Here is a 19,485-nt window from a genome sequence, read left to right on the forward strand (position 1 = left end):
AAGGAGGTCCTACGAGAGAAGATGATCTACAAACAGTGGTCAGTTGTTAAAATATCCAGGGTTGGTTGTAATAACATATGAACTCCAAAGTAATCATTCTTCACGGAGTTAAATCAATCAAGTGAGTGCAACAGGGAATACTAACATCCTAAAGTAAACTTATCACAACCAAGGAATGAGTTCTTCCTTCCATGATGAGAAAAGGATGGACTTCTAAACCAACTGCTGAGTAGGACATTTAGCAGTCCCCCTTAGATTCTAGGCTGGCTATTTGAACTTACACTAAAATAATTTTTTATAACTCAGTTTTTCTCTATCAAAGAATAAAAAATAAATCACTCTATTTTAAAAAATTATTTCAGAGTCACCTGAAGTGGTAGCATCTCTGAATGGCATATGGAAAAATCTATTAGCAATTAACCATTTATTAGGTTCTACTATGTTGTAGACTTAAAAGTCATAGTCCTAAGAAAACTTGCCTTAACAAAAATCATTTATAAAAACAATTGCTTCAGCGGGGGCAAAGTGATTAAGGTAGAATTTCAATTCACTATAATGAAGTTATTTTTACTGTAGAACTGTAAGAAATAAAATCATTTGTTTGCATCGCTGTGAAAGTGACCTTATAATCTCCCAAACTTGCTGACCCAAGTTTTGGACAAAGTTTTATCTGCTGCTGAAATTCGTGCTCTTAACTGCTGTGCCATATATATTAGGAATGATTTTTCAATCATCGAAATCAGTGATATTTTGCTCTTTATTTTCATCCCATCTACTTCCTCCCCATTTCCTTGTTAATCTCAATGCTCACTTGACTTTTTGGCACCGTGCTTGCCCCGTATCCTCCTCCTGCTTTTGCCCAATCCCCTCGACCTCCACAGGTCCTCTCCTTCCTCTGTAGCCTTCACCGGAAGTGTTCTGCTGCTTCATATTCCATGTGAACTCGAGAGCTACAGGCAAGTAACGGGAAGCATAGATGTTCAGGGTACATGAAGCCTCTCCGGGGCAGCACCCCTCAGCACCATGTCACCAGAGCTGATATGTCCAGGGAATTAGAAATCTGAAATTTGTGTGAGGACCTCCTAAGTTTTGAAGGGAGGCACCAAATTTTAAAAAATTTAAAACGCCATGAGGGCAAAAGAATGCCTGCAGGCTAGACTTGGCCTCCGACTTCCAACCTGTGATCTATGTCCATAACCCTTCCCTTATTAATTGATATCTTTGTCCACATTTGCCGCTCTCAAATTCCACACTCCCAGTCGTCACCTCTGGACGTTTTCATCTGACTGTTCGGCTGACACCTCAAACTCAGAATTGAACCCCAGAAGACCACTCTCCTTCAGACTTCTTCATGTTAATAAAACTACTTCTCTTCCTTTTATTCAGATTAAAATTTCAGGCATTAATATAAACACTCTCTTACCGAAAACCCAGGATGTATCAGATTCTATACTAAATGATTCTATACTAAATGATTGATGATGCACATTCTCCGACCTCTGCAAGTTCATGGTCTACTGGAGGAGACATGTAACAGAGAGAGAATGACAACATAATGTGATAAACACTCTAGAAGATATGTATTCAGAGGCTTAAGGCATCGAAGAGACAGGATCAATGCAGGCATCACAGAATTCATTAATTCGTTCAACTAATATTCATTAAATTCTTATAATATTCTAAAGCCCGGAGTTAAAGCCACACATCAAGTACTAAAGAGGTAGTTTTGAAAAACATGGAAGATTTTTGCTCTCACACACCTAATTGGAGAAACTGGCAAAGAACAAGTAGACAAATAAGCAAGATAATTTCAGTTAGGGACAAAAGTCTCCAGGCTGCTCTGAATAAGTTTGTAGTGTGTCCCCTGCCAGAGGCTCAGCTGAGGGGGTAAACGGGCTCTGCACTAGCCAAAAGGGCACCTCTTTCTAATTACTATAAAGGCATTATATACCCTTGCTGTGGCCCTGAATTTTGCAAGGTGAAACCCAAGTGATGTGGAGACTATTGAGATGAGGTGGTCAGGGAAGCTCTCGGTGCTGAGATCCAAATGATGAGATCATCTAAAGGGAGAGCCTTTAGGGCAGAGAACACCCAATAGAGCTGCTCTAAGGCAGAAACAAACCTGGTGAGTTGAGAGGAACAACAATGACAAAAAGCTGAAGTGTGGGAAGGGCCAAAAAACAGGACGGGCCTGTGTGGGCAAACATACCATGTTCTGAAGGTTCTCAGCTCATTTGGAAGGAAGGTGTTTGGGAGTTGGGGGGTGGCTGTGAGTGTTAGGAAATGAGTTAGAAAAAGAAGATTCCATCCATATTGTGGAGAGTTATAAAAGCGGGAAAGGGAAACTGTATGATCAGATATTTATTTTGTTTTGTTTCTAAGGAAGATAATTCTACTGGTGGCTAGCAGGTCAGTTAGGGAGACTATGAAAAGAATAGAGAGAATAAAGAGAGGAGGTAATATACAAAAGATATTACCAAAGTAAGAATGACTGGACTTGGTGTCTAACTGGGTACTGTGGATGAGAAAAAGGAAGGCTTGAGAGGCCTCCTGATATACCCTCCCTTCCTCGGTCACACACCTCATAAGCTCCTCATGGATTTTGAGGTCCCCAAGTTCCGACAGTGTCTTCTTTCACTTGTCTCTCAGTCTCCCAGCTTCCTTTCCACCCTGCTCTCCAGATATCCTCTCATTCCTGAAAAGATGTGGTACTTCATTTATGCATCCCCAGTACCTCTCATGTTATAGCTTAGAGCTTTATTACTTGTGTACCTGTCTTATCTGTAAGCTACTTAAAGATAGGAATCAAGTATTAGGTATCTCTGCATGACTCAAATGACAATTCCTGACACATTTATGGTTGAAGGAAAAATAGAAGGAGCAAAAGGTAGTTACATACTAAGTTATAGTAGGGTGGTTTATACTGTGCAATCAATAAAAACACACAGAGATTATTAAATGAATAATTATTCTAAGATAAACCTCATCCTTTCGTAGACTAAGCTGTGGATATGTTTAAGACACTTCTTGCATATATTGTGTACATTTTTCTTATACTAAGTACACCTCATAATATCATTCAAGAAATATAACCATCTGTTTCCACATAATCACAGAAACAAATAAATAAAATTCTCAGGTAAAGAGATAGGGGAACAAGCCAGAAAGCCCCTAGTGGTCACATGCGGGCTTAGATAATGGTGTCTGCCTGCCGTGGTCTCCTTTCTCCAGTATCTGCCCTGAGCGCTCTCACTCTCTCTCCCATCACAGAGCTTCCACAACCCATGAGAATCTTATGAGAAGAAGCAAATTACCCCAGATAAGAGCAGTTTATCTCACAAGGTTATCTCTCCTATTAAGAAGAAAAAAGAAAAGCTAGTTATATCAACACTGACTAACATCACTCATCTCTAACTCTGGTTGGCCTCATGGACAGACAGTCTGTAAAGATCCAGCCATTCTTTTTCCTATTGTGACATAAAGTTACAAAGTACATGTGGAGATGATACAGCAATCATGGAGCACAACATTTCGACATTTTTATATGCATTTCAAGTTTGCATTTTAGCCTCAATGAAAATTATTTTTATTAAAAAAAAAAAGGCCCATTGACAGACTATTGGATAAAGAAATTACAGTTCATATATGCAATGGAATATTACTCAGCCATTAAAAAAATGAAATCCTACCATTTGCAACGAAATGGATGGACCTAGAGGTTATTATGCTGAGTGAAATAAGTCTAGAGAAAGATAAATACCATATGATTTCACTTATATGCAGAATCTAAGGAACAAAAAGAACAAACTAATCAAAAACAGACTGACAAATATAATGGACAATTTGGTGACGGACAGAGGGGAGAGGGTTTGTGAGGCTGGGAGAATGGGATGAAATGTTAAAGAAGTACAAATTAGTAGTTGATGGATGGTCACGGGGATGGGGAGCACGGCATAGGGAATGCAGTTAGCATTAATATAATGACTAGGTGGAGGGCCAGGGGAGGGAGGGAGCAACTGGGGGGATCATTTTATGAACTAGACAGATGTCTAACCAATGTACTGTGTACTTGAAACTAATTTAAATAAATACTTTTTAAAAAATAATAAATAAATAAATAAACAAACAAATAAATAAATAAATAAATGGCATTGGGTAGAAGTGAAATGGAGTGAAAAATAGAGAGATTGTATCTGAATCTGATCTCTTCTAGTTACTACAGCACATGAAGCCCAGGAAGTCCTAGTGGAGTTCCTAAAAGCTGGCATCGCTAAACGTGACAATCAAAGACACCATGCTGCCCATGTGAATGGGTGGCAGGCCTGGAGAGCAAGCAGCTCTCTGTACATCTTGCTTATTTTACAATTAACAAAGAGCATGGGACAACAGGAGCCACATTCCCTGTTGTTCTTAATGAGAAAGAATAACAGATATTCTGTGGGGTACTTCAGGGGAATTCCACAGTGTGGAAGATTAAACCAGCAAGTGAAGTCTATCCTCAGAAAGGAGCCAAAGGAGAAAGCCAGGCCGCAGAGTGAAAGTTGTTCATCTGCTCTTGGTGTTACAGATTCTGTGAATGAGTGTGGCCTTAGCGACGTCTCCGTAGATCATATCACTATAAGGTCCTGTTACTAAGAGAATCACAACTTTTCCACTCTGGACCCTTGCCGGTTTTACTTATTTATACCCTGAATGCTGCCTTGGTATGGTTTGCTCCTCAGGTGACAGATGAACCTGGCTTTCTGGAACAGGAATGTCACCCCGCACTTTCCCAGTGCTCTGTGTTTGCCTTCCTAGTGATGAACTTGGGATGTAGCCTGCCCTGGGGGAGGAAGAGAATGGCCCTTGGAACTTCTGTTGTTAATAAACCCAACTGTCTCCATTCAACTTAATTGAGGACAAGAACATATCGGGCTACGGGGGAGAACTAATTATCTTGCTGAAAAGTGAGAGTCATAGGTCCTGGACAGATGTTACCTACGCAGAAAACCCAGAAATCTCTTTCCTGAGTGTTCTAGAGGTGGGCCACAGACAGAAGTGACATAGCAGCTACCAGGTGAGTACATACCACACCAAGGGCCCCACCTTGGCAGCACTCCCAAGGCTGTATCCTGAGACTGACAGCTGCTGCCTACGCTCTGTTCTCTCACACCAGGAAGCTTATGAAAATGCAAGAGAGTGAGGCTGACTTCACTACACAAATACTTCTGAGTATGTTTTAAGTAAATCACTGGAAAACTTTAGTATCTTATGATGAAAAATACATTTCTCATGCTACTCCTCTCAAGTAAAATGATAGCCAAGGTCTGAAGGAGAGACCAAAGAATTTCTGCTATTGAAGACATAGTGCCGGGAAGCAGGAGGAAGTAACTCGACTTCTGCACTCGGCCCCTCCGGCCGGGCGGAGCAGGCCATCCTGATCCTGTTATCTGAGTATTTGTTGTCCAAGAACTTGTAGATAGACGTCTGCGGAAGGACATAACATGAAAACGCACCTTCTACCTTGCTACTCCAAGTGTGGTTTGCTGACCAGCAGAAGTGGCAAAAACTAGCATCGCCTAGAAGCTGGTTAGAAATGCAGGACCTCAGGTCTCACCCCATTCTCGCTGAATCAGAATCTACATTTTAGGAAGATCCCCCTCCAAATCTAACATACTTTGAAGCCGAATTGACGAATTACAAATTCATCTCCATTCACACATCTCTCCAGGTTACTATAAAATCCCCATGTCAATCGGTCTTCCCTCCCAGCATCAAATATAAAAACACAATGTAAAGCAAATCAGCGGCAGAGTGAATATGCAAACCTCGCAAAAGATGCAAGATTTCACAGAATTAACAACCGTGATCTCAGAGAGCTACTTGAATCACACACAAGGCATCAGCACGTGAGGAAATGGCAACCTTAGACCCCTTAACAAGTGAAGAATTGCTAATCCACAAGGATGGTGACAGTCCTTCAAAAGAAAATGATTTGAATATCAAAGAATTAAGACAGGCTTTTGGGAAAAATGATGAGGCTCATGGATATGTTGGTAAAAATTACCCACTTCACGACTGTGCTGTGAGAGTCAAACATACAATTTTGTCAAAAAACTATGCTCAAAATCAAAACAAAACTTCTGTCTTCAGTTATTCTAAGGAAGAGCACATTGTTTTAATGTTAACCTAGATGACATTATGTGAGGTAAATTACACTTCCATGAGTTCGAGTTTCATTTTTCAAGACAAAGCCTAATCAAAACTTGCCACTCTTCCTCATGATGTTTGGTTCTTGTTTGAAGTGCACTCCTGCTAAGTGGATTTGCCCAAGGCCAGTTTCCCTCCAACAACGGGACCTGCTGAACTCTAATGCTTACTGTTACATATTCCTTTTTCTTTTTCCCATATGGGACTTTTTGGTGCCTATGACTAGTGTGGCATAATTGATACCAACTTACTCCATAGTTCAGTAGAGAATTCTTTTCATTGTCCTGTTTTCTTCCTGGTGGGATGTTTCAGCGCATTGTGATGTCACAGAAGGGGGTTTCACTCTGGGATTATAGCTCTAACGGCAGGTATCTATTCAGTGGTTACCTTGTCAACCATGAGGAAGTTCTCCAATGTCTCTCCGTTTTCACAGGTGACATCACCAACCTCTCTTACGGCTCTAGGCAGGACCTCTCGCACCTCCTGGGCAATCATTCCTAGACACAACACCCGCTAACAGGTTTAGACAGGAAAAAACCTTTCTGGAGAAAATCCTCCCAGGCCTACATCAGAATGGAACACAAAAAAGCCATATGGGACGTCTCCGCAAATAGATGCTTATCCCTTGTCAGCTTTTGCTTTGATCTATGATGCATTTGAGCAAAGCAGGAGTTTTGAGCCAAGAATCACTGTAAGATTAAAATGGGAGTGTCATTTCTTGAGACTTTTCCTTGAGACTCTGGACCAAATGTTAGAAGGAGTGAGTAAATATCTTAAAATTCCTGTACATAGAAACAAGGGTAGGGCATTAGCTTGAATTATTTTCTTTTCCTGCAGGAGGACTTTTCCTTCTAAACGGTCCTTCTTTCTTTAGGATTCTCATGTTGGAGTATTAACACCGCTCCGCTCCTTCTCTGACCTAGACCCGCATGTCCTGCCATCTTCTCTCTCCCTCCCAGGACTGCCAGTGCTGCTGCTCACACGGTCTGAGTTTCCATCTGCCCCTCAACCCTCAACCCATGAGCGAGAGGACTCCAGTGAGAAGAAACAATATATTCAAAATACTCCACTGGTACCTTGGGGTGCAGAAGTGGGGTGGGTGTATTGAGTAAAGATGACAGAAATTTCTTTAACCTTTCCTGTTCCTGAAATTATAGGTTTCGCAGAGGACAAGTTAGACCAACGGGATTCATCAAATGCCATAGCACACAACCTCCAGGTGAAGGGGGAATTAAAATTTTAATAGTTGACAATACCCAAATAAGAAGAGCACTTGTGTGTGTACCTGTCTCGTGGGCAGTGTTTATTCCCATCACAGACACGAATTCAGGTTTGTAGTCGTATTCGACAATCCTCATTTGGGTTATTCTTCTCAGCTGTTCATGCGTATCCACCTAATTTAATTAAAGAGCAGATTTCACCTGCTTAGGCATTCGCTATGCAAATCAATGCCCAGAGCAACCCAGAGAGATTAGGAATGTTGAAAATGCGATGGTCGTTTCCTCTTGCCCAAACCATTTTAAGAAAAATTTATATTTTTATCCTCAGAGAAGCCAAAGTTTCAAGGTTCAGGTCAGTGACTTCCATCCACTGATTTGTAAACTGAGCCAGAGTTTTTACATCTAAGTTTCAAGGCAGAAGCTCCCTCATTCACTGCTCTGGCCTTCCTTCCCTGCTCTGAAAGGCAAACCCTCCTTCTGTGAACTGAGGTCGCTCCCTTGGGAGAGAAACAATTGCTGTTCAGGATTGCAAAGTATCATTTCCAAATGAACACACAATATAAATACCAAACAAATACAGGTCAACCTTGTATTTATAGGTCGAAAATGCAATGTTTCATTCAAGTAACAACCTCTGAGGTATGGATATATCCTCTATCATTGACCTTTTGAACATTTTGCTGGAGGAAATTTCTTCAAGTGGCACATTGCAAGTTCGTTGCCCACCTGCTGGACCTTCAAGACCCAGACCCTCCCCTCCTGAGAATGGCTTCTCCCCTAGATCACCCAATCAGTGATGGTGCCCTCTGAGCTCACTAATCTTGCAGATTGTCAAAGGTATTCCCAACTGCCACTGCGAATCTCTCAAAAAAATTTCACTGGGTCCCAACAAAATGATAACAATGAAGACAACACAGTGAATTTTTCGTAAAGCTAAATGTGTTTGATTCAAAGGATTCTTCTTTAATTTGAGATTGGTTTTTAAGTGAATTGATGGTATAGCAAGATTGATCTTTTTTTTTTTTAAGTTTATTGGGGTAACACTGGTTAATACAATTATGTAACTTTCAGGTGTACATTATAATTTGACATCTATATATTCTATTGTGTGATTACCACCCAGAGTCCAGTTTCCTTTGATCCCCTTTACCCACTTCACCCTCCCCCTACACCCCTATATTTGACCCCCTTTACCCCCTTTACCTCATCCCTCGTCCCCCACCCCCTACCCTCTGGTAACCACTAGTCCACTGTCCATGTCCATGAGTCTCTGTTTGTCCTGTTCATTTGTTGCTTTTAGGTTTATATCCCACATATAAAAGCCAACTTTTTCTGTCTGGCTTATTTTGCTTAGCATGATTATCTCAAGGTCCATCCAGGTTGTCGCAAATGGCAGTATTTCATCTCTTCTTATGGCAGAGTAATATTCCATCGTATATATGTACCACAGCTTCTATAGCCAGTCATCTTTTGTAGGACACTTCGGTTGCTTCCATGTCCCGGCCACTGCGAATAATGCTGCTATGAACATCAGTGTGCAAATATCTTTTCAGATATGGGTTTTTGAGTCTTTGGGGTAAATACCTAGTAGAGAATTGTTGGATCATATGGTAGATCAATTCTTAGTTTTTTGAGGAACCTCCATACTGTTTTCCATAGAGGCTGTACCAATTTGCAGTCCCACCAACAGTGTACGAGGGTTCCTTTTTCTCCACATCCTCTCCAACATTTGTTATTACTCATTCTGTTGATTATAGCTATTCTAACAGGTGTGGGATGGTATCTCATGGTGGTTTTGATTTGCGTCTCCCTAATAGCTAGCGATGTTGAGCATCTTTTCATATATTTGTTGGCCATTTGTATGTCCTCTAGGGAGAAGTGTCTGTTCAGATCATCTGCCCATTTTTTGATTGGGAGATTGATATTTTTTTAATGATCTTATTCAAAAAGTAAAAAGTTGGCAGCCTTATCGGGTCCCTACATTTTCTTTTAGGACATAACTGGATTTTGAAACTAGTGGTCTCTTCGCAATTAATATTATACTGCCTGGACATTTATTCATGTGTTAGAGCCGCCCAAATAACAAAATCCTTTGTTATTGTTGTTTTCAGAAAACCCCTGCCATGGCCCTCAGCAACTCCCTTGGCCACCTCTGTCGGGTAAGCAGGAAAGTCCCTCCAATATCTTTAAAGGCTCTCTGTATTTCCCGAATTTGGCTGGTTGTGAAAGTTTGCAGCTCGGCACTCAACTGGCTATGTGGATGAGCTTTATTTCAGGCACTTGTCAGGTGGTATAATTTTGAGCTCACTTTGTTTTAATAACTGCTATATTGAAAGCGTGATTCACTGCATTCATTCATTATTTTATTTGGCCAACATTTACCAATCACCTTTAACATATCATGCGCTACACTAAGTGTTGGGACTTCAAAAATAATTGCCTTTTCATGGTTTGAACAGGAAGGCAGACTCGTCACATCTGATTGATTATATTACAGTGTGATATGCAGAGTGATGATGGAATTATGAATGGAGAATCATGGCAGCTCCAAGCAGTTATCTAAAATATTCTCAGGGGAAAATAAGGGAAGGCTTCCTTAAGATGGTGAAGCCCAACCGAGATCTCAGCTCACTCCAGTTCTCAAATATGTTCTGCTCTTTTCACTTCAGGACTTTTGCTCATAGTATTTTCTGTGTCTCAGAAACAATCCCTTCCCTCTCCCCACTTCCTCTTCCCCCAGTTTAAATATCCCTTCACTGGAGAAGCACTTCTTGACCTTCAGGACTAGGAAGGGTCTCTATGCTTACGTGCTAATGGCACCTGTTCTTTTTTCTCCATAGCACATTTCAAAATTATCACCAGAGAGGTAATTGTGCCACCCTTATTATCTGTCTTCTCTATAGGTTATATACCTGATGAAGATGAGGACATATTTGAGTCCACGGTTTTCTGTTCATCACCATATCACCAGTTTCTAATACAATTCCTTGCATGTAGTAGGTGCTCAACTAATATTTGTTATTTTAATAACTTTAAGATAGGAAAGTAAGGGAAAGACGTATGGTAGGTAAGGGAGGTGGAAAGAGTGAGACCAAGACAGGGATGCTGGGCAGAAAGAGCACCATGAGCCAAGTCCCAAGGCAGCAAATTCCCTGAATGGTGTCTGCACAACAGAGGCAGTTTGACATTACTGGACTATAAAGATGAAGGCCAGAGCAGGGAAGACCTTCCAAGTCAGTCTGAGAAGGAATAGTCAAAATCTTATATCACCCTGTGCATACATCTATCATGTGAGCACATTCATTCCTTCCACAAATACTTAACGAGTAGTTTCTGTGTGTAAGATGCTATCTCAGGCACTGTAGAGTAAATGAGTGCTCCTTATCTAGACCTAAAGTTTAATAAAAGTTTGATCCCTTAGGGCAAGGCCTATGCCCTGTTCATCTCAGGAACGGCACAGTGCCTAGCAAAGTGTCTGATGTAGCAGGCACCCAGAACTTCGATGAAGAAAAGAAGGAATGAAAGAATGGAGGTAGTGAAATGGCATAATAACTCCTGGCACTAACAGATTGAAGATAGGAGGTCGACTAGGAGCCAGCCTGCCCTGGCCATATGCTAGGCTAGCCAGGCCCAACCCAGCTCCCCACTCCCTGCACCCTTGGAGAGTCCTGTGCTTACTTTGCCTACTTTTCTTTATCCATGCCATTCCTGCATGAGCCCCCATCAGAGACCAAAGGAGAGGAAATTTCTTTTCTGCAAATGGAAAGCAGAGTAAGAGGTATCCTCCCTTAGGCTGTTTAGGCTACACAAAGGGAAAATGACCATCGGTGTCTAAATTGGATCTTTGAACGCATTTCCCCCACAGATATATTGCTAGACATAGCACTTAGGTTCTATAGTACTATTGCCATTGTATTTCAGACAGATTTTTGGCCAAAGAAAATTTTGAGGGTTGGCTTGGGGATCTAAAGACCTTCTAATACAATGTTTCTCTAAAAAAAAAAAAAATGCTCTTCTGCTTCCTGGCTTGTCCACTTTCCAAAGCTAAATATAAATTGATTGTATTGCATGTTCCATATGTGTATACTTGGCCTATGGAAAACCCTTGAGGCAAGGGCTGTGCCTTCTTGGAATCCATCTCCAGGAATGATACACAGAGTAGCACTCAATGCCACGCCTTACTCATCATGTGTGTTGAGCAAGAAGCTAGAAACTGAATGTCTGATTAGATCTTGCCCACAGCAGTTTTGAAGGTTTTGACCATGAATGCAAATGGCCATTACTGTCATGCTGCCTCATGCCCAAGGTTTTTGTATCATTAACTTGAGACCTGCACCACAGTTTGTTCAGGAAAAGACATCTTGTCATATGTCACCTAGTTGTGGCCACAGCCAGGACTGTCAGTCTCTCATCAAGAGCAGCTTGAGTGACACTGGCTGAGAGCAAACTGAGGAACTTCTGCATTTGGCTTGTGACTGGGAGGGGAGACTTTGTATGTCTGGCTTTCCTGAGCTCTTCATTTTTTTGTCTTTAACTATCTCACTGTTGGTGCAGTTGGGAAAAACAACTTTTGAGCATTTCATCTTAGCTGATTTTTTTCTGGTTTTTAGTTTTTACTTTCCTGCTGCCTTGCTTTCAGCCTTCGCTGCAGAATTTGATTGACGCATTCAACTTTCGACTTCCTCATTTTTTTTCCTTTTGCGTTGACATCGATGTTCTTCACACTCCTTCGATTTTCCACCCTCATTTTGTTCAGTTTCCACTCTCAGAGCTGCATTTCCTTTTCCAGTCTGTAGTTGCATCAATAAGCACAATGCACTATCTGGGTAAGTTAAGCCGCTCCTCTTAAGTCAACCTCATTTTTCCAGTGCTTCAGTTTCACAGGTTTTAATCACATCTGCTTTATCTTCTCTGTGTCTTGGATATGTGTCCGGATGAGCATCAGAGATCTCCTCCACAAGGACCCTCTATGCAGAGGGCGCATGCGCTTAATATCTGCAAAGCAACCCATGTCGCCCTGGGTGAAGACACCTAGAACCAGGGTAAGGCAGCCGCCTATATTCATTTTCCCCGGTCACTATACTGGGCAACATGTTTGCCTACTATTTTTTTTTTTAATTTGATTTAATTTCATTATGTTTTTATTTTTTTATTTATTGTGGTGGCATCGATTGATGAAACCCAGTAAGTTTCAAATGTATGATTCAACAGTAAGTCATATGTATATTGCATGAGTGTTTATTGCCCATAGATTTCTCCCTGTCACCACATAATTGACCTCTTTGACCTCATCTACCACCCCTCCCCCCCACACACACACTAGTCTACAGTCTACTGTAATCACTAGTCTACTGTCCATGTCCTGGCCACTGTGCTTTGCAACAGCTCATCCAGCAGCCAGCATTGGTTACCGTGCAACCTTAAAGAATGAAGGATGCATGCCTCCAGCCCTGTGCGTGTGCTCAGATCGACTAAGTACGCCCTCGTAGCACATTAGGAAGAGTGGCTTCCTTTTTACAAGTTGGAAAAACTGGGTCAGGGGAAGGTGAGGATGAAGTTCATACATCAGTCGGCACTATCATCAGTATTGCCATCCTCTCTTTTGTCTGTAATAAATGGCCAACAGGACAGACAAGATTTCTAGAAACATATATTTCCTAAATGTAGATAAGCCTATTAAGAACAAATATATTATTATGAAATAATTTAATAAATGAATTACATTCAATTTGCATTTCACAAGCAGATAATAATATCTGTCTCTTAGCCTCATACAGCTAAAAATTGCTTCACATAATTAGAAAAAGCCCTCGCCATGGGTAAATGAATATGAGCCTTCCCCGTTCACAGAAGAAGAAACAGAGGCATAGAATGTCTCTGGGCCAAAGTTCCTGAGCCAGTGGTTGCCAAAATCAGGACAAAAACTCTAGCCTTCTGCTGCAGACTGGCTTCTCTTTATTCTGTCATGCTGCTGAGAGCAGGACGGGGAGACAGGAATTTCACATTTAGAGACTGGATTGGGATGAAATTTCTCTTTATGGAGAAGGCTTCCTAATAGGGATTGGAGAAGCTATAAAGAAATTTGTTATTTTAAGACAATATATTTCCTTCACATCAAGGAGCACCACTTGAAAATGTTTGGTGAATGACACTCTGGGAAAAGCCTGGTGGTCGCAGGAGGGGTTGTGGATGAATTGCCCCATTTGTCATCTTCCATTTCCATTTGGATAAAACTGGTAGGGCACTGACAGCCTGTTGCAGGGATAAGTTTGAATTGGTGTGATCTGAAACACAGAGAGTTAATCTCTGTCTGAAAGGCAAAGGGACAATATCTAGGACTGGGATCTGAACATGTACGTGAGAACTTTCTAGCCCTCAGAGTTCCTACCCGGCCAGTAGGTCACAGCTCTTCCAACATGAACCGCAGCTTCGCAATCAGCACAAAAGTCTACAATTACAACCATTCTCTGGAATCCTCTCAGCAAAGGAGGACGGACATTCCTTGGCTGGTTTAGAAAAACCAGTGCAGATTTGCACTGGGAAAGGAATGCAGTCTGGAAGAACGGCCAATGATTTACAGATTAAGTCTCCTGTTAACTAAAAAGGAATAAGAAAAGGAGGCTTAAAAGCGGGTTGCTTACTGGAGAAACAGCTTGAGTGAGAAGGTGGGGAAGTGGTAGAAGCAGTGAATGGGAAACTGAATTAAATGGTGGAAGAGCTGGAACCAGGAGTGACATGGGATCTTCGTCCTAACCCATTAGGTCTTCAAAGTCGTGACTTTCCCAGATGATTCCATACTTACTATCTCATTGGGTTAAAAAATACAAGAGTGGTGGGGTTGGGCAGAGAGACCCGTTTCCATCTTAGGGTTGAGGACACTGAGTTCAGCAAAGTTAAGCATTTTGTCCAGGGTGACATTGCTGGAGTGAGCCTAAGGTGAAGGAGCAGCCTCCTGATTTCTAGGCCTGGTTTCTGATTTCTAAGAGGCGGCTGCCTCTCCAGAGAGGGAGATGGTCTGACCTGGCACCTTGGCTGATGAGACTGACCTAGTGAGAGCTGAGGAGGAGGAGCTGCTGCTGAGGGAAAGGGGATGTGTGGGGCAGATGGCAGCTGGCAGGGCCAGTGCCAGGGGCTCTGGGGGGAAGGGGCTGGAGAGGTCCAGGAGAAATATGGTCAGGAACTGGACTGAGACAGTGCTCGGAAGATGAACAGGGACTCGGAAACTTGGAAATGGAAAGGAAAGGTTGCATCCAGCAGCTGACAATGCGTGGAAGGAAAGGCAACGGCCTGTGGAAAATGACTGGGAGACTTCCTGCTTGTGAGGCCAGCGCTGTGCTGTCATAGCCCACCGCTCCTGTCCGGTTCAGTCCATTCTCTTGGGCAGAAACTGCTTTACGGTTCCAGCAGAGATTCCTAACGGTTCCAGCACTCATAACTGTTAAGCAGTCTCACATCACAGGTGACAAGGTAGAGATGCCCCGTGTGCCGCGTGGCAGAGGCCAGGAGCACCCAGCGGATCTGACACAGGTGTCAGAGGAGGTGTCCGAGGCCTGCCCCATGCTTATCTCCTGGATATCCTGCTTTGCCCGGCTGTCAGAGGGATGCATAACTGTCCCCATCACTTTCACATTGCCACAGACAACCAGGGCTTCATCCGGCGCATCTGTGTTTATTCCCACTCGACCATGACAGACAACAGAGTCTGTAACTGGTCCTCGCTGCCATAATGCATCACTGTCATTTTCAAATTGCCCAGGGTTAGAGGCCTGGAAAAAATACATAAATATATTACAATTAAAGTTACAGTAGCAGGAATGGATGACAGCTTTATTCCTCAGAGCAAAGGAAAACAGACTGTTATCTAAGTCTTTCACCTGAAAATCATATGTTGAATGGCACATTCTTACATATTCAAAAAGAGTTTGGCCCCAGGAAGGCCAGGGGGTCCCCCATCTGCTCCGTCCACCATGAGCAGGAGCCCAGTAGGCCACATTTGGAACATCCAGTCTCTATTGCATATATCTGGAATTGAGAATGTGTCAATTTTACTGGACGAAAAATGAAAAAGAAAACTCGAAATGACCATCTTTTCAGGGATGATATTAATAATGATTTAAAAAAAGAACATTACAGCAGAAACTATTACAAGTTTATTAAAGCTCAGATAAATAAAGATACCTTGCATTTCTAGCCCTTTCATAGTTTCAAAACACTTTCAGATTTATGATTTCATATGCAATTGACAAACAAATGACAATACAAATATATTTAATACATTTCAACTATTCCCTAAACAAAGATGATACCAAAGGAAGAATAATAACTGCTACCTTTGTTGTGTGCAAATCCACACTCCAATTCTATGAGATACATACTATTATCCTCATTTTAAAGCTACTGAGACTCTGAAAGGATAAACAAATTGCCCAAAGCCACAAAGCTAATAAATTGGGGAACTGGAATTATACTTCCTTTGATTATTAATGATTCTAACTTTGCCTTTTTGTGCTATTGCCTAGAAGTAGCCCTGGCCGAATGCGGTCTTCAAAGAAAATCCAAGTGAAACTTTAGACAAAGTTCTGGATGGAGATTTTACTCTTAAACAAAATTCTTTGCTGAAGAATTTTCCATTGTACTATCTGCCCTCTTTCCCACTTTCCTGTAACTGCTGAATATATTTCCAAAAATCTTTAAGTAGGGATCTCAGAAACCTTCAAAATCCCCACAAAATTAAAGTTTTTTAAAAATTATGACCTATACTTCTAAATCTCATTTTTGTGTGTTGCGGCAGGGTGGTCAGAATGTCAGACAAAACAGTAGGGACCCTGATCATCTAAAAAGTCAGCATTAATGCAATGTCTTCACTTAGTGCCTTTTTGGCAGTGTATGATCATTACAAACTCAGTACCCAAATATGCTTAGATTATCTCAAGAAAACAGTAACAATGGTTTCCTCAAGAATGGAGATTGGTAGACACAGAAACTGGGGTGCGAAAATTTACTGTTCACTATTTACCCTCTCAGTATGATTTGAATTTTCACCATATGCATGTGTTACCAATTTAAAAATAATAATTAAAAGAAACCACAAAGTGCAGTTCTTAGTTTCGGTTCAGCTAAAGAACTTTTAGGTGTCTTTAACTTCCTGTTTCATTCTCACCTGTCTGAATCATGAGCTGCCTGGAAGATTCAACCATTGACATTTGATAGACAAAAGCAGTGAAAGAATATGAAGTAACAACACTGAGCATTATTTTGTGTGAATTTACTTGAACAAAGAGCTTTTCTGCAAAGTCCCTTGAGCCCCCTTGTCTGTGAATGGCAAATTGGCTTTGACTCAAATCCTTTTATAGTGAGCAATCAACGAAATCCAAAGGTATGCTGTATAAAATGTTGATATAGTTTACTCTACTCTGAACATAATGAGCCATTTCAAAGAAACAAAATAGGACAGTGATGGATTTCTTTCTTTCTTTCTTCCTTTTTTTTTTTTTTTGAGCTTTGGGATAATTATTATCATGTTGGTAACTGATATTGGAACAGCAGATATAAGTAGATTTAATTTTTTGAAACAACTGCAACAATCTCACTTGGCTTTCATCAGATGAAAACTCAGATCCCTAAAATACGTCCAAATCATTTTGGAAAGTGCCAGAGACCTACAGTGTTCTAAATATCTAGCCCTAGTCCTTATCCATATGGAAAATGTTATTATGATGTCTGTGAACTTATTTCTCTTCTCTGGTATCCAGAATCTTAATGTGTCAAAGCAAACTATAATGGAATCACAGAAAACCTTTCTGGAATTATAAATTTGTATTTACATGTGGCCCAATAATGGTTGACTGCTATCGAACACCAAAATGAATTAAAGTTTCTAAAAATAATTTTTGTCTCACAGCTTCATATATTTAGGGAAGACCTGAACATTTTAGTCTACGTTATGACACAAACTGGCTGTGTGACCTTGAGGCAGTCACTTAACCTTTCTGTACCAGCTTTCTCCTCTGAAAAATAAAGGTAATAACATCTTCTTTACCTACCTCCAAGGGTTGTGAGAGTTTATCGAAATCATGTACATGAACACTTTGCAAAAATGAGGATGAATAGTCTCAAATTTATCCTCCACACACTCTGCTGAGAATAGCAATCACCATTCAACCTATAATTGATTTACCTGCTCTCCTCAGCAACACACCTGCAGAGTTGTACAACTCGGAGGAGGGAGGGAACTCCACACACAAAGGATACAATGTAAATGGCGCCCCCTGCAGGCGCTTGGAATAGAAAATAGCAATTAATAGTAATTTAAGGCTTATCTGAGTTTGGAACGCAACGCTGAAATTTCTCTGCTTTGCCATTGTTTGGGCTGCTAAAGCCGTAGCCAAAGAGCATAACAGGAGAACTTGAACTGAGGATGGCAGCTCATAAGAAATCAGTTTTTGCACTTTTTGAAAGGGCTATGAAGAACGGGCCTCAAAATGCTCTCTCCCCTCCTCACTCAAAGTGCTGCCTGCAGCCCAGCAGCAGCAGCATTCCCTGGAAGCTTGTGGGGAATGCATATTCTCAGGCACCTCCAGCTTACTGGATCAAAAACTGCGGGGGTTTAATGTTGTGTTTTAGAAGGAAAAGGGAGCTGAAGGAAAGCCTAGTCATTAATGAGGAGAATCTGAAGGAACTCCAGTGGAGAATGCGCCCCAAAACATACACCTGGGAAATAAATCTGTTCTTTGGGGAAAACCTTAATTTCCATGAAACTGGTCAATTTACACTACAGGACCATAAGATATTTATCAAGCTGTTTTGATTGACAAGCCAGAAGAACTTACTGGGTCCTGCTCACGATTCTCTCTCCAAGGAGAACTCTGACAAACTTGGTCTCTCCCAAGCCCCTCCTGGAGGCCTGAATCTCATATAGTCCAACTCGCATACAATTGTCCTTACATGAATCTCTGCTACTGGGAGGCATGATTCTTAGGCCTCAGAATGAATCTGGATTTTCTAAATGTATTTTGCAGTTTTCCATTTAATGTGGTCATGTCTTGTAACATCTTTAATTGTCAAATTTTTCTTCATTCTGGAGCTCAAACTAACAGGGCCAAGACCATGCCCTAAGAGGGCACAACTGGCTTTACATTTGCAGAATGTAGGCTGATCCAATCTCTGGCCAAATCGTGATCCATAGGATCTCAGGGGCATGAAATGTGTTTTGTGGATATCTCTAAAATTCACTGATTCAAACAGTAACACCATTTTTGAAATTCTGTTTTCCTCTTGGTTGGTTTAAATGTTAAACAATTGAAGAGATTCGAAAGTCTGCATTCATTTTCACATCTGCATTTTGGGGTCAGGATGAAATAATATCAGTAAGATATTTCCAGTTTTTGGAGAGGAGGAGATTTTGTGTTATTACTATTATTATTCTTCTAAATTTTGTTAGGGCAACACTTGGGTATTTAGCACCCTTGCAGAATAGGGCATTCTCTTTAACAAAAAATTATGGCTAGAAGAAAGCCATCAAATCTGGAATGCAGTCATTTTTTAAAAGATAAAAATCCAGTAAATAACATGACACCAGATCTATACTGAGTATTTCATTTTTTAAAATATTCATACCAAATATGAATTACAGAAACTTTCAGCTTCTCGAAGTTGTTAATGTAGTTTAAAGTTATCATTGTGCTTTGGATAAAAGGAGATGTCGGTGAACAGTTTTGGTCACAGCATATTAGACAGTGGGGTTCCCTCCCCTATTGCTACTGTGTGGACTTGCATGGCAGCCAGGATATAGCTTTGCAAGAGCTGCCAGCTGGAAACGCAGGAACCTCGACACCAGGTAAATTATTCAAAGTACGCAGGTGACTAGCAGACTGCCTGACTCAAGCATGAGTTCTATGGCTCAGAGCGGCACTTTCATGATATCTAATCTCTGCTAACTCCAAAAAGAATGGCATTGTCTGTCTGTATTCTTTCCTATGAGAAATCAGAAACAATAAGCAGCCTAGGTTTCCAGACTTTATTTTAAATCAGATTCATTAGTATAACAAAGCAATCCCAGATTGCATCGGGTGAGATG

At 41.2% G+C, this 19,485-nt stretch overlaps 1 protein-coding gene across 1 annotated transcript in view; it reads right to left on the reverse strand.

Annotated features, from left to right (window-relative positions):
- The window catches only part of MYRFL (myelin regulatory factor like), a 112,579-nt gene that overhangs the window by 28,307 nt on the left and 64,787 nt on the right, over positions 1–19,485 (reverse strand). The window contains 3 exon segments of the mRNA XM_036235857.1: positions 6,577–6,686; positions 7,475–7,585; positions 14,977–15,175. Of these exon segments, the coding sequence (XP_036091750.1) occupies positions 6,577–6,686; positions 7,475–7,585; positions 14,977–15,175 (420 nt within the window).

The sequence above is a fragment of the Rousettus aegyptiacus genome, unplaced genomic scaffold (genome assembly GCF_014176215.1).
Source record: "Rousettus aegyptiacus isolate mRouAeg1 unplaced genomic scaffold, mRouAeg1.p scaffold_m13_p_2, whole genome shotgun sequence".
Classification (NCBI taxonomy): domain Eukaryota; kingdom Metazoa; phylum Chordata; class Mammalia; order Chiroptera; family Pteropodidae; genus Rousettus; species Rousettus aegyptiacus.